Below are 15,854 nucleotides of genomic sequence, written 5' to 3' on the forward strand. Positions count from 1 at the left end.
GCGCGGCCGCGGCCTGAGGCAGCGCCGCTGTGCCCGCCTCGGCCCCGCAGAGCTCCGCATCCGCCTGCGCGACCTGCCGGAAAGGTACCCTCGGCTGAAGGCACCTTTTGCCTCATCAGCTGGTGCTTAAGCAGATGTCTTAGCAGAAGTATATATGGCAAAAAATTAATAGAAAAATCGGTGCACACAGCACAAAAGTTAACCGGTTTTGAGAAATAAAAAGGTTCAGACAGCCAGGTGAATTTTCAGATGGCCTGAAGATGACTGGCAGTAGCATTGCAGGGTGAGGATATAAAATAGAGCCAACTTTGCATGTTGCTGTGGGTATTTTTAATTGCCCCGGTGGAAAAAAGAGGCAAAAAATCAGGGAGAGGTGGGGGGGGGAATGCAAGAACACAGCAATGCAAAGTGTTTATGCCACAGCTTAAAACTGAGAACAGCTGGAGGGGCAATGGTGACAGACAGGAGTACGAGTTTTATTTCTCCGTGACCCACCCCACCCTCCCACCAAAGCACAGAGCTTAGTGACAGACGGAGCAGCTGAATGCCCAGGAATTAAATCTGTAAGGGCCAAACTGCTGCCTGCTAGCAATAAACCATGGCCATGGAAGAAAGGCCTTGCCCTGCCTGGAACTTGTGTAAGTTCCTGTGCCGTCTGCCACTCTCCATCTCAGCAATTCCTGAACTGCAGTCACCTCTGTCTCGATCCCTAGGAATTTATGCACTACAATACTATAAACCTAATGTGACTATAAATTCTATTAAAGACTGTACAAAAGCATTTTACCTAGTTTTGGCCAGCACCAGTGGAAAGAAAACACCTCAATACATTTATAACTAAATTTATTTTAGTTTTCTTATATGATACATATAGAGAGATATACATATAGGTATGAAATACACCCCCAAGTTATTACAAAAGTGTCCAAACACAAGTTCTAGTGGAGTACAGTAAAAAGTGATATTCTAGAAGAAATGCTGGAGATCTACAGTATCTGGGCTCCAAGTGGAAGGATTTCCATTAGACATTGTAAGCAGAAGAGGACACGTTTCCTCCATGGCCTGTCCAGTTAGTATGGATAAATACGCCTGGCTTTGATAATAATTCATATGTATGTGCACCAAAGTAATCACGCTGAGCCTGGAATGAGAACACAGACAAACCAGACACACAAATGTCAGTATCATCTGAGTCCTAGAAGCTGCACCTACTGTTACCTAATCAGAAATAACAGAAATAAGATTGGGCTCCAACATTATAACACTCAAAATTGTTTTCTCCTCATTAGCAAAGCCACTGCAATGAAAAATGTACTATATCTAACAATTAAATTAAGAGTTCTGCAGAAATGCAAGTACAGGATTTCTGCTTGGTACTAATCTAAAAACAAGCACTTCCATACATCCAAACATTCAAAGATACTTCTCTACAAACCATCTGGGTTCAAGGGTATCATTACCCTTGGTTCTCAGAGGGAACACAAACACAGGGCCCTGCCATGCCAGTATCTCTGGTGTTCTTTATCCAGCTGTAAGAGCTTCACATGAATGTGAAGCTGACATTTGTTTGAGTGCTGACATGAATTTCAGGGACAACAGAAATATATCAGGCCACCTATACTGTGAGTGAGTAGGACATGTTGCCATTGAGACCTTTAAAGCAGAATTCCTAGAACAGCATGACGAGATGTCAGTGCCTACCTGGATCAGGTTAGCTGGCAGTATCTCATGCCTGTATCCATCATAAAATGAAAGTGCTGTAGTGAAGCAGGGCATGGGGATTCCAATCTGCACACCAGTACTGATCACACGGCGCCAGGAGTCCTGGGAGGGAGGAAGAGGGGGGAAAGGGAAACTGATCAGCTCTGTGTGCAGGCACACGACCTACTCCAGTACTACTGTGTGTGCTGTTTCACTGTCTGTGAAATCTAATAACCAAAGCTGAGCAAATACAGCAGCAGATTCCTGATTTTACATAAACGAGGTTGATCTTAAACAATGGCAAGTAAGAGAGTTACGAGCAGGATGAGAACAGCTGAGACATGCAGTCAAACCACAGCCTCAAGCAGGGATGCTGTTCTTTCACATAAACATGGTCAGAGCACCTCAAAAGCATGAACTCAGTGGGGAACGGGGAATGTTCTGAGCTCTGAGGCACTTCCAGACCTCTCACCAAGCACAGAGCAAAGCTCGCCCAAGGGCCCAGGAGGACAGCGCTGTCACTTCAGACAGAGTGGCTAATCCTCAGTTCAGCTGTTCATCTGGTCCAATAATTTGCATGGAATATTCAGATTCAGTTACAAGAACTACTACTGATAATATGAGACTTCTTTTTTGGCCAGATAATGTGGTTTTAATTGCACCCACCAGCTCCATCCAAATCAGGGCAGTGTTTGCACAGACACAGGCCTAAAGAATGGGTGGGTCTGGAACTGTTGTTCTGGGGCTACTGCAAACAATGGTACTGGAACAGAGCTTTATGGTCTGCTCAGCTGAAATCCAGCTGCACAGCAGGCACAAGACACAGGGCAGAGAACAGAATGTTCACACAGGCCAGGCCTTTTTTCCCCATATTATGGTCCTTCTGAATTGCTGGATTTCTGCCTAAGGCTCTTCTGTACCAGTAAAATGGGAACCTTCAGTCTCCAATCATAGCTTGGGCAGTATCAAAGAGAAGAACCATGACAGTCCTTGCTGTAAATTGTTTTTATGCTCTCCTTTCCTTGGAACTTACCTGACAGTTTTCTACAGCTCTCTTAAAGAAATCATCCAACAGCAAATTCTGGAGCTCAGGGTTTCGATCAAAAGCGTCTTTGATTTTTCCCAGGAACACACTAGGCAAAAGTTAACCAGGAATAAATGTCACAGCTTCCAAAAAAGACCCACAACTCAAAAATTATAGTGCCAAAACTTGACTCAGCCAGACTAACATTCCAAACACAACAAAGACCAAGAAAATTTTCAGCAGTTAAGCCACCAGAATAATGGGTTCATCTAGTAACCCTTGGTGTTGTCTACAGCCTCTCAGAATCTTACCAGCAGAGTAACTCCATGGATTTTCCACGGAAATCCCTAGGCTTGTCAGCCAAGCACCTCATAAACTAAACTGCCTGCTCTTCTCCCCTCAGCAGCCAGGTTACCCCCTCATCTCAGTTACCTTCTGATGATGCAGCCTCCCCTCCACATCAGTGCAATACCACCATAATTCAGTGTCCAGCCAAATTCTTTGGCTGCTTGTCTCAGCAGCATGAAGCCTTGAGCATATGAGATAATCTTGGAAGCATACAAGGCCTAAAAAAAAAAAAAAAAAAAAAAAAAAAAAAACCAAAATCAATTTCACATTCCAAGAGAAGCCTCACAAAGTTGAACAAACTGTACGGGATATGTGTCCAGCCCACATCTCAACAGGGATGGCTACAGTAGCAATATTCCACTTATTTGAGAAACAAAATATCCTTTCCCGTTGGAAAGTTTGGTTCCAGCAGGGAGAGATGAGGGGTGGACAAGCTCCTGTGCATGAATTATGATCTCTGTGCCCCATGTAGTTGTCTCTGCCCACCGTGGCTTAGGGCTGAATTCCTTCTGGATCCTTCCTAACCTTCCCTTGGTTAGGAGTGGGTCGCATTATGCTTTGTGGACATCAGGAGACAACACACAGTGCTGAAAGCAGGAACCAGTTCTCATGAAATACGAACACGAGAGCTGCTGCCCAGGGTTCACAGCACCCCAGACCTGCACAAGGGCTCACCTTGCGGATGTCCTCCAGGAAAGCCTTCTTGTCCCCACTGAACTGGGTGGTTTTGGGCCCCTGCAGCAGCTTACTGGCCTGCACTCGCTCATCCTTGAGGGAAGACAGGCACCGCGCAAACACAGCTTCACCTTGGGCATGGCAGGAAAGAGGAGATCATTAGAAAGCTGGGCACCCTGTTCATGTCTGAGACAACCAAGCACCACGGAGTGTCACTGAGTGATGGGCCATGTACACAAGCAAAATAACTGGTGCACAAATGAATTATTCCAACAGCACTCCTGAGGGGAACACTGCCACTCAGTACAACCACTGGGTAAGTCTTGACTGATAGAGCTTTCAAACGATAAAGAAAAAAGCCACAAGTCATCCACATGAACATTTATCCTCAGGAACATTTACCAGCTCTCAATTTTGAGAATTTACTTTAAAATCTTTTCCCATCTATCAGAGACAGACTGTATTGCACTGCAATCTAGGGAACAGCGAGGCTGAAGACCTCACCAAGTATTTTATCATGCTGTTAAGATAAAAAGCTGTTCCTTAAATTCCAGCTTACATTAATGTTCCCCTGAACATGCAAAATAAGGGCAATTAAAATCAATAATAAATCAGCAGGTTAATTTATAGGATGAAAAAAAGATTCATAAATCTGGTAGGCCCCTAGCACTAGTATTGAGAAGTCCATAAGAATGTTTTCTAACATTGCTAAACAGGTTACTAAATATCATCTGTCAGGCTGGATCAGTGAGTTCTTAAACTGGTTTGAGCTGTACTTGTTTGTAACTGAAGACAGCATTGTAAAATGAGAGAGAAAAATGTTTTCTGTTCAGGGTCTCATAGGAGAAGTAAGTCTTCATACTGTCATTTTGTTTTACCTGTTGAGTTGTGGTAAAAAAAACAAAAAAAAAACCACTAAAAAACCCACACCCCAAAATCAACAACAATTTTTAAAAAGGAGTGAGTAATGTTTTCACAAGACTCTGGATCCTCCCTACAGCAGGAGGACATATCACACCTCAGTCAGAACAGGCTAATTTCCATTTCTGCAAAAACTTCCTTCTACGGTGGGGAGGAGCAGCACGGTAGGAAAAGCAGGAAAAAGCAGGAGTGGCATGACTCTGCTTTTACAAGCAGAAGTTTGCAAGTCATGCTCATGCAGTAAAACCACACAGCAACTGCCCTGAGAGCAGCCACGTTTGCACAAGGACTGTGGCACACACACACTTCCCTATCAGCGTTACCTAACAGCTCCCCAGCACTGCAGAGCACTCATCAGGGAGTGTCTCCTCCACCCTTGATCTTTGCAAGCACCCCAAAGAGGAGAATATTAGCAGGACAAGCAGGAAACACTGTGTCAGCCTAGAACTGAAGGGCTACAGCAGCGTAGAACATTAAAACCATTTACAGAACTTGTTTTGCTGCTGGAATGCAGCCATGTTTCTTTGACAGCTACACTGCAGTTACTTTGTTTTAGCTACTGAATGTAATTTTTCATATCTTCAGGACTTGACTAGCCAATGCAAAGGAAAACCAGGTAGAGAAAGCATGAAAATGAAAGCAAATTTGAGAGCAAAGAACCTTTTGACTAATCTAATTTACTCAGCAGGAGTTCACTCTGGACCTGTGGTATTAGGGCACTCTCAGTGTGTTACAGGTATGTTCCAGCTCCTCTGCATTACAACACTCTGAGCACAGCACTCAGTGTTCCCCTGAACATCAGTGAGTCCTACAGCACTGCAGACACCACAGGTGACAGCAGCACTGCCAGCACTGGAGGAACAGGGTGAAAACAAGCCCAGCAACCAAACCCCAGGAGCAGCTGTCAGGGCAGAAAAGCTGGAACAGCTACACCTACAAGAGCCTCTTGTGGCAGCCCAGCCCTGCTGTGGGCTCTGCTGAGGCCGTTTTCCCCTGCTGGTTACTGTGATGTACAGGGAGGCAGCAAAGATGAAAGCACCAGTTACCGATGAGCGTGACCGGGACTCCGTACTCCAGGGCAGAAATGGCTGTCCACTTCCCCGTGCCTTTTTGCCCTGCACTGTCCCTGATCTTTGGGAGGAGGTATTTGCCATCACTGTCTTTGAATTTGAGAATATTGGCTGTGATTTCAATCAGGAAGGAGTCCAACTCTGTCTTATTCCACTCCTGAAATACCTGAAAAAGGAGAAAAAGTATATACATAGTCATACACACAGCAATTTGCTATGTCTCAACTATGTTTTAATTGATTAATGTATTTTGCCTGCTTGATTATAATGCTCAGTGTTTCACTAGCTCTTTTCAGGCAAGGTAGTTCACATCTCTATACCTGAAGGTGCTTCCTGGAGAGAAATCAACTGTAGCAGAGGAAGAGGTTTATACAACTTTTGTAAGCATTCAGCTGTCTGTGCTCACTGCTCCTACCTCATGTAAAGCTCATGAGGAATACTGTGCCCCACCCTTGCAGGAGGCATGTCAGAAAAATTCACTTCATGCACATGCAGCAGCTTTACCCAAGCCCAGCACCTCACCAGCAGCAGACAGACCATGGCACAAAGAAAGGAAAGACAAAAACTGCAAATCACCTTTGCCATCTCATCGTGCTCCATGCCCACCACATCTTTCATCAGGTGATAGGCCTCACAGATCAGCTGCATGTCTCCATACTCAATCCCATTGTGCACCATCTTCACAAAATGTCCAGCTCCTTCCTCTCCCACCTGTTCAGAAACATCCAAAAATCCCCTCAGCAACAGCATCGTCATCACTTCCAGAGTTTAACACCTGCCCATGGCTTCCTTCTGCCTAAAGGAGGGAACCAAAGACAGTGCTAACTGAGACCAGTGGGTCACAGGTCCACTGAGCTCCCCCAGCACATGACCCAGGCACAGAACTTTGTCTTTCCATTGCATGGCATGAGTTATCAGAATGAACACAGCCAGAAAATCAACCACTGATGGTGCTGTGTTTATTGTGGACAAACATCCATGAGCTTCAGCAAGCAAACTGCCTAAGCTTGGCTCTAACCCCAAGTTAGGGTCAGTATCAAATGACTATTTACCCAGTCACAACAAGGTTCCCCAGATCCCACTTTAGCAGCAATGCTTTGAAATATGGTCTTGATGTGGGGCCTGTGGGGAGAAAGAATACACCTTAGCAGCCAGGCAGGGTTTACAAACACCACAAGAGAAAACAAAATCTACCAGCATGATGCCTCCTTCTGTAACCTGCCAAAAGGCAGCCTGGGTTGAGGGCACCTGGCACTTTGATAACCCATCCACACAGCAATGCCAATTAATTATGTTTTTCCCAAGTAGACAGTTTGCAAGGCATTGGAACAATCAAGTCATGCTTCCAACACCGTATGGACAAGCACAGTGCACTGCAAGGAGCCCAGGCATCCTCTCCATTTGAACACAGCTGCCTGTCCTTAGCTGATCAAGGCAAAAGATGATCAGGCAGAAACTTGCTGTTGTTGATGGCTCTGTGCCATCAAATTTGGACAGGCTGATACAGGTATGAAGCACTAATCCAAACGGACAGGGGCTCAAGAGATACTAAAGCTCCCTTAAAGCCTAGACACACCTTTTCTCTCCACATCTATACAGAGAATGGGCAACCAGGGGTAAAGTCTAATATGAGCACTGATGTGCAGTCCTTTACTGAGGCATGGGTACAAAACAGCACAGCAGCATGCAGAAACTTGCAAATACACTGGTGCATTCAACAGTATCTACTGAAGCTCCTTTTGTAATGTGCCACCACTGGGCCATTTGCTGCTGCCTGATTCGTGGTTAGCAGCTTCCCAAGTGTGTACAGCCTCAAAAGAGAAAAATAAGAAATAATACTTGTTTAGAATTAACCAAAACTCCCTTCTCCCTTCAGATGTCTGTAGGTTCTACTTTTGCCTGTAGATTCCTGGAAGAAAAGCCTGCCTTTCTTCTGCCTTACATGAAGGCTTAGCACTGCCCCATGACCCCAGCCAGGTTGAGAAATCTGGAGCCTTGAGGAAGTGAGATGGCAACATATCTTGTTCTCTCCACACCCACACCCTCCTCCCTCCCTCAGTGCACAATGTGAATTGTTGCAAACCATCCTGAACAAGAAAATATAGCAGTTCATGCTTACCAGGCTTCCTTGGCTCCTCCTGGCATGAGAGAAGGTCCATATCTGGCACCCTCCTCCCCGCCACTAACTCCACTTCCCACAAACAAGATGCCCTTTGCCTGCAGCTCCTTACAACGCCTCTGGAACAAAGAGCAGAGCACCATTATTTAATTTTGTTCATGCCAGAGCCTTACTCACAAAGGCTAGCAATTCAGATACAAAATTAGGATTTCAGGTCTGCTTTGGATGTGCTAGAAACCAACCTTAAGAAAGCTTGTTCATACACCAAAGTGAGCATTAGGAAACTTCCTGTTGCTTTGGGTCCTTGCAAAAGTGACATGGTGAGAAAACAGGTCCTTATAAGCACCAGACAGACATGAGCAGCACTGAAGCCAGAAAAGGCTTGGAATTATGTGTCAGGTGACACATGCTCTGTGTGAGGATGTGGGGGAGGCAGATTAGGCCCAAGGTGGAGTTGCTGAGTTCATTGCAGAGCAAAGGTGCAAGCACAGAAACCTCTCAGGGCGAGAGATTGCCTCTGAGCTGGAGAGGGGCACAGGCTGGGATCCCCAAGGACACTGCAAGCTCCCCAGGGACTGACCTCACTGGGCTTTCCACTCTGGCCTGGCCAGCTCACTCACCCACCACCAGGATGTGGGAGCAGGAACACGAACGTGAGCACCTCTGAGATTTAGAAACACCAATCTGAATGCAGTATTTGCACATGAGCACCCCAGACAGGCTAATGCAGCTTCTGTAACTGCTCACAAGCAGGTCATTACTCTGCTGCTTCCACTACCAAGACAGCCAAACCAGCAGCTCTGTTTTACTGGATTGTCTGGAATCACTAAGGATTAAAAAATAGCCACAAATCTATAAGTATCCTTTGACTTATAAATCTCCCTGAAAACTCCTAAGATTGTAAAATGAAATTTTCTAAAGGTCTCCACTCTTTAAAACATATTGAAACAAATAGTCTCTGGTGATCTGGGTAACTTCTATAAAAACATTCTTATAGTGCAGTCCTTAATTGCTTTTTAATAGGCTGCATGATTTAATTTTGCAGAAATCAGTTTGGCTTTTCCACAGCACAGGGCTGATGGCATCTTACTGAAGGACTATTCTGATGATCAGGAGTGGAAAAGTCATGTGTATTTTATTCATTCACTTTAGGCAGGAAACAGGCTTACCGTGGTGTCTCTGTACTCAGAATTCCCACCATCAATTATGATGTCTCCAGTCTCCAACAATGGCACCTGTCAAAAATAAACCAGCATTTTGGTTTTCTGCATACATTCAAAACCTCACTACTGATGAAGAACTGAGAACTTCCAGAGGAAACTCCTCCAAAAGGCAGCAAGAAGCCTCATGCAGGATGGGTGTCTGCCGCACCAGTTTATCGATGAAGTCGTCCACGGCGCTCCCAGCCTTCACCAGCAGGATGATGCGCCGGGGCTTCTTCAGCGTGGAGACCATCTCCTGCAGGCTGTGGGCACCCATCACTTTGGTTCCCTTGGCCTCGTTAGCCAGGAAATCATCCACTTTGGAAACCGTCCTGTTGAAAGCACAAACCTGGGGGGGCAAGAACACGCGTTCATAAAAGCTGCCAGTGCAACAGTAACTTCAGCACAGAGTGCAAATTATACAAGCAAGGTTCAGCATGCTGTGCTCTCCCACTTCCCCCCCCGTGACAGGCGCGGGGCAGGGATGAACCTGAGCATGTCTTTGCAAGTGCCTCGGGGGCCTGTGGCTGATGGCAAGGCCAAGGCAAACTCCAGGGAAAAGTCATGCATAATTCACATATCGGTGCCAGCTGAGTTCAGGCGTGCACCGCTGTTCTTCCCTGGAAACAGGACAAAGGCCAGCACAGGTACAACTAACAGGAGGAAATCACTGCCAGGAGATCATCGCAGCTGCGGGGGAAGCACCCACAAAACGCTCGGCTCCACTCCCAAGTGCTGCCAGCCAGCCTTCCGAAACCACTGTTTCCTCCCTTACCACGAAGCCGTGGTCATTCATGTTCAAAATCAGGTTCTGGCCCATCACGGCCAATCCAATCAAAGCGATGTCAGCTCTGGAAAGGGAAAGAACAGAAATGCCGGGAAGTCACCCAGGGACCAGCAGCAGCATCCCTACCAGCCAGGCTGCCAGGGCAGCCCGTCCCTTCCTAGGGAACACGGGCAGCTCAGCTCACTGCCAGCTGCTGCCGCAGCGGATCACGGAGCCGAGGCCGTGCGGAGCCACCGGGACAGCCCCGGGGAACCGCGCACCGGGGCCTCCCGGCGCCGCGGGGCCCCGCTGCCGAGCCCCGCTGCCGCGCCCCGCTCCCTGCTCTCCGCTCTCACTCGGCCATGGCAGCGCCGTTCGGGTCTCTCGGTTCTCTCGGTTCCCTCGGGTCTCTCGGTTCTCTCGGTTCTCTCCGTTCCCTCGGTTCCCTCCGGTCTCTCGGTTCCCGGGGCTCTGCGGGCTCGGCCTGCACCGCGCGCCGCTTCCTCTCATCAGCCGCGGGCGGGGCGGGGCGGGGCCGAGCGCGCCCATTGGCGCCTGAAGCGACTCCGCCCCCCGCCCATGGCCCGATGTCCCGAGGCCACGCCCCCTTAAAGCGGCCGCGGCGCGGCGGGCCCCGCTGTCCCCGCGCTGTCCCGCCGCCTGCGGGGCCCGAGGAGCGCCGAGAGCCGCGCTCGCCGCGGAGGAGCCGCGCAGCTGCCCCGGGCCTTGGGCTGTGCCTGTTCCCAGCATACGCGGGCCCGCCGGGAAGCGCGGTTTGCCGTCAGTGATTATTCTGAACTGGCTCCGACTGTGCCGCTGGCGCCGTCCCGGGCGGCATCAGCCCCCAGCCCTCAGCCCCCAGGCCTCAGCCCCCAGCCCTCACCCCTCAGCCCCCAGCCCTCAGCCCCCGGCCCCCAGCGCTGCCCGTCCGCCTTCCTGCGGCCAGGCCAGCCTGACAAACGCATCCTTCCATCAGCACCGCGGCGACCCCAGCACAAAGGCGCTGCCCCGCTCCGCTCCCGTGGATCGGACACACACACCTCGAGACCACAGTTTCTATTAAATTCTGTAGAAGTGATTTCCTAAACAAGATGAGACCCACAGCAATCTAGCCCATCAAGTTTTTGGTTCACCTTAAATTTGGGCACCCTTTCTTTCTCAAGAGCAGTCGAGATAAATTTCATTAAAGCGTCGGCTGGTTCAGCACAGGTTTTAAAAACCAGTGATCGACATAAGATACAAGCAATTAAATCATAATGAGAGGAGCACACATTCTGTCTGCTAATGCACTGGTTGTACCTTTATTGTTTCACCTCGTTCACTAACAATTCAGTGGTGCAAGGTTACCATACACAGTTAGATATCTGCATTGCACACCTAAGGCTATACAGCAAATGGATCAGAATTAGTACAAATACATGAACTATATTTACATTTTGTATACTCAAGCTCCAAATATCAGATATATTTACAAAATAAAATAAGAAAATGAAAACCTGAAATTAATGTACAGTGTTGCTGATACACTCCTTCGCTGGGATGAAATCAGTTTGCAAAGAGATTTGTTCAAGAAGGCCACTTATACAGCATTTACCTTGTATACTTGTGTACAGAGAGATTAACAGGGCCATGGGGACCGCAGCTCCAAGGGGTGTCTGATGTCCAAATTCGGGAGCCATAACCAACTGCACATGAAATATGAACAAGCAAAGTGGGAAACTCAGACCTGATCCTGGCGAGTGCTGATCACTCGAGACTCCCTCTGCCTGCAGTCCCTGGTCTCCAGGCAAGCAAGAGGTAAACTCAGCACTGCTCAGGGGCAGCCCATTCCCTTGGCAACATCAGGAACTGAAGACTCAGGAGCTCCACACCAGTTTCCTGAACACACAGCTGATCCCAGCAATTTGAATCCTGTTCCCAATGACATTGGACACAACCATCTGGTTAGTGTTGGACTAGTTTTGATTTCAAACACACGGAACACATAAATGGCCTTCTGAACAAAAGTCAGTCCTGCTCTTGAGCAGCTGATGTTTTGAGACAAGGAAGCACGAAGTTACCAATCCTGCTACAGACACACAGCCAGAGCACAGCTGGGTCAGTGACTAACGGAGATCACGCACACAGGGCTGTCTGCAGGGACAGCCAGCACAGCAGGAGCCTTCCTCCTCCAGCAGCATCCTCAGCACACACCCAGCACAGCACCAGCTGGCCCAGCTCTGCAGTGCAGGAGCCCAGGCAGACCCACGTGCACAGGCAGTTTAGTACCAGTGGGTGTTAGACCGAAGCTAATCCTCTTTCTTATCTAATGTGCAATTAATTACAGATGTATAAATATACAATACATTACATAAAATTAAATCCCTGTAAATTAGATAACAAGCAGCAAAAAGTAAAGTCTTTGCTTTGAAATACCATGTTAATCAGTAATAAGGACTATTAGACATTGACACAAAAAACCTGTTCTTGGCAGTCTGGAAATCATGCTCTCTGGAAACAGTACTCCCTTCTCTTCTGTATTCCCAGAATACAGGAATCTTCTTTACAAAGGTACTTAAAGTGCATTTCTAAAACACAGCATAGGAGGTTTAGCTTAATTTCACAATGCCCAGGAAGATCCAACATAATTTTCAATGTACAAAAAGGACAGTTTTCTCCTTCCTTTTGGCGAGGAGCATAAAAACCCAAAGAGAGCCCAGCTGGACACTCGTTCCTCCGGGAATGCCCACCAAGCTCCCTGCTGGTGCGTGTCCCACGGGCTGGCAGGCCCACAGCAGGATGCCTCATCCAAGAGGCCGAGTCCCCAGAGCTGGCTGACTCTGGGCTGCACACACACTGCAGGTGACCAGGAACGGGCTTTCGAGTGTCAGCACAAGGCAACTTAGCCTCCTTTTCCTTCCTCATTCTGCTTCCAAAAAGAAATTTCTAACATGCTGGGCTAAGCTTTGAAATGAATGGAAATTCACTTTTTTTTGTTTACTTGTTTGGTTTGTTATCTCTTTAAAGAAAACTTGGACTGGTTTCAGCCCAGTTTTAAGTAGGGAAACCCAAATGTCTCAAAGCAGGCTTCAGTAATTGCAGAAGAACTTTGTCTGCCTTTATGTCAGACCTGAAAACAGTAATGCCCATTTGAACTCCACACAACAAGGACCTAGTCTGTTACAGATTATGCAGCTTTAAGAGATGCTGGTGCTTAAAACCAGACTTTTGCTCTTCTGATGATCCATGATCCACTCAGACCTCAAGTCTCCAGAATTTGCTTGGAGTTTTAAGACAGAAGAGTGACATTTATGCAACACTTCAAGCTCTCTGTAAACTAAGCATCTGTCTCTTCCTGCTTTTAAAGGAAGATCCCCTAATCATGATTTTGTGCAATGCCTATAACCACTTGGTTCATTCTCTCATTATCCAAAGCAAAGACTTAGAAAACTAGTTTTCTCTAGTTAAAAAAAAAGAAACAGATAAAAGTTAAAATGCTCTCAGTGTGTCACAACCTACCACCACCTCAATCACTCTGCCTCCTCAAACAGGTTCCACTGTCATTATAAACAGTGGTGATGGCAGCAATAACTTAATGCTTAGAATTAACCTAATTCTCGAGATCAGCTTAGCTGCAGTGTGAGGAGCCCTCCTGCAGGACAAGCAGTTTTATCCACACACTGGAAGTGCTTTATCATCATTGCATAACAAAGGAATATCATCACTGTATTAAGAGTCACACACAGTTAAACAAGACAAAAACAGAAGGAAAACAAAAACAAAAAAACCTCCAAACCCTATCCCTATCATGTTCCTGGGTCCCCAGGATGCTCCCTCACTCTGGCTTCCAGTTCTGAAATAAATCTGAGGACCACAGAGACAGCATGAGCATAGGAGTTAGCTGAGAACTACCTCGAGACATGCAAAGGAATGTCCCAGCAAGTGCCAGCCTCCATCTCCCTGCTCTTTGCCTTCCAGGCTGCTGGGAGCTCTCACTGTGCCCTGCACTGTTTGAACATGAAGCCCACAAAGCAAAGCCCTCCCTCAGCAGATTCCAGTCCCACGCACACGGGGCCTGCGCTGATGGCCTGAACCCAAAGGAGCCTGCTGTGCCCACTGCAGGAGAGGGACAAAGCCTTCCAGCTCTCCCTGGCGAGGCTGCAGCTCCAGATGAAATCCCTTCACACTGCCCAGGCCCACAGCCAGCCCCAGCAGTGCCCTGGGTACAGCAGGGAGAGCACACAACATCCCCACACCTGACTGAGAGAGAGGAGTTCACTTCCCCAAAAGGAAATTCATTCTGCTCTCCTTTCCTGGGGCAAGACCAAAGCTTTGGCCACAAGAACTTACACTATAGGTCAAGAACTGACACCGCCCAGCTGATGTCCAAGAAGCCAACCATGACATTCCACTGACCAGGACCAGAGTCCACTTGCTCTGTTCTCCAGAAGGGTTAACTCTGAATACAGTGGGGTTGAGCTGATGAAAACTGCAGCAGTTATTTCAAAAGGAATTGAAAGTGTCCTGCAGCTCCCTGGAGAATGCTGCAGGTGCTGGGCCTGGAGGTGTTCCACAGCCCCTGGGTGCTGCCATGGGCAGCTGGGGTGACACGGGAGCAGTACAGGTTAGGGATGCACAAACAGGCCCTTGGGACAACGCTGCAGAGCTGCTACCCTGACACAGCCAGGGGAGTCCTGAACCTTCCCCAGAGAGGTGAGAACTGTTCCTGCAGAACCTGGAAGTCAGGACTAAGAGCAGGAGAGGGGATCTGCCCTCCATGGTGATCCAGGGACCAACTGCACTTTCGTTTCTATTTAACACTCCCCATCTGTCAAATACACAGCTTGAGCATCTGAAATTCTTGGGATTTTCTCTCGTATTTCAGTCTGTGGTCTACTTCCCCTCAGATCAGCACAGTCTGCTCAGCCCAGTTCAGAGGCTGAGGAGTGCGTGTTGATGGAAACTCTTCTGGGAAAGTGTTAAACCCAAGCACTGTTCACCTGCAACCCCCACAGCAAGAGTTTAAAGGCAGATTGTTCTAGCCAGCCCCTCCTGGTTTGTTCCCTAACTTTTCCTAGCTCATGCCTCAGCCTGCTGCACCCTGGAAACTCAGAAACTTGCACAAAGTCCAAAATCCAGTCTGTCCAGATAGATTTGTCCAATATCAGCTTTCACCAGAGTTTAACTTCGAGGCTGGATCCAGAAAGCCTGAGGAGCTATTGCAGTTCCTGGCTGGGTAACGTCTCCATTAAACAATTTATCTTTCCCTGGCACTGGAACTTTGCCCTGAGGGAACCATTGACCACTGCCAAGTCACCAATTGAATGAAAACCCTGTAGCAGTCTAGACAGACAGTGGACAGTGGGACAGACACCAAAAGGTCAGTTGAAATGGGAAAACAATTGTTATAGGAATTTTTTTTTTCTTTTTGGAGTCGTGCATAATCACTCGCTTTTTTTGATTTTTTTTTTCTTTCTCTTTTTGTTTGGCCACATGCTACTAGTACAATTCAGGTACAGGTGAAAAGAAACAAGGTTGGGTTAGAATACCTAGAAAATGTGCTGAAGGAGTGGGGAAGGTGGGGGATGTTAAGCCACAGGATTACATACAAGAGAAACCGTCAAGAATCACAAAGAGAAAATGAGAGGTAACACTATCTATGGGAGGGTGAGTGGGGAGAACAGATGAGAACATTTCATGGACTCAGTACTTCATCTGGCCCGTGCGTCTTCGAGCCAGCTTTGACCTGCACAAAAACAAAGGGAAAAAGTAGTTGGTGAATTATGAAAGTTCATCTTTCCTCCCTCCCCAAAGTTCATCCACCTTTTTTTTTAAATTCTTTGGTACAGTCCTATTTTACTCCATATGTTAAGAAAGTAAAATGTATCCAGGGCTGTAATGAGAAAGAATTCTCACTTCTCTGCTTCTTTAATGGGAGAAGGGATCATTTAAGGGCTTCACTGTTCAGAAATTATTTGATGCTGTATGGTAACAGCTTTGCTTTTTAGGTTTGGGGTTTTTTTGTTGAAAGGAAGAGCTACTGCAGTGG

At 47.4% G+C, this 15,854-nt stretch overlaps 2 protein-coding genes across 9 annotated transcripts in view; both read right to left on the reverse strand.

Annotated features, from left to right (window-relative positions):
- Positions 1-826: 826 nt before the first annotated feature.
- Positions 827-10,323, reverse strand: PGD (phosphogluconate dehydrogenase). The gene is made up of 13 exons (XM_039727713.1): positions 10,183-10,323; positions 9,836-9,911; positions 9,230-9,409; positions 9,028-9,093; positions 7,859-7,977; positions 6,792-6,861; positions 6,316-6,450; positions 5,716-5,905; positions 3,749-3,879; positions 3,158-3,291; positions 2,735-2,834; positions 1,702-1,824; positions 827-1,141 (listed from the first exon to the last, which is right to left on the reverse strand). Exons 1-13 carry the CDS (start codon positions 10,188-10,190, stop codon positions 1,022-1,024), a joined length of 1,452 nt encoding a protein of 483 aa, XP_039583647.1. The 5' UTR covers positions 10,191-10,323; the 3' UTR covers positions 827-1,021.
- A 775-nt stretch (positions 10,324-11,098) lies between these two features.
- KIF1B (kinesin family member 1B) overlaps positions 11,099-15,854 on the reverse strand; it is a 77,236-nt gene continuing 72,480 nt past the window's right edge. For all 8 annotated transcript variants that reach the window (XM_039727705.1, XM_039727702.1, XM_039727698.1 and 5 more), the window contains one exon: positions 11,099-15,551. In XM_039727705.1, coding sequence (XP_039583639.1) covers positions 15,509-15,551 — 43 coding nt within the window. In that variant the 3' untranslated portion in view covers positions 11,099-15,508. The remainder of the gene's footprint in view (positions 15,552-15,854) is intronic.

The sequence above is a fragment of the Passer montanus genome, unplaced genomic scaffold (genome assembly GCF_014805655.1).
Source record: "Passer montanus isolate IOZ18808 unplaced genomic scaffold, ASM1480565v1 scaffold62, whole genome shotgun sequence".
Lineage (NCBI taxonomy): Eukaryota > Metazoa > Chordata > Aves > Passeriformes > Passeridae > Passer > Passer montanus.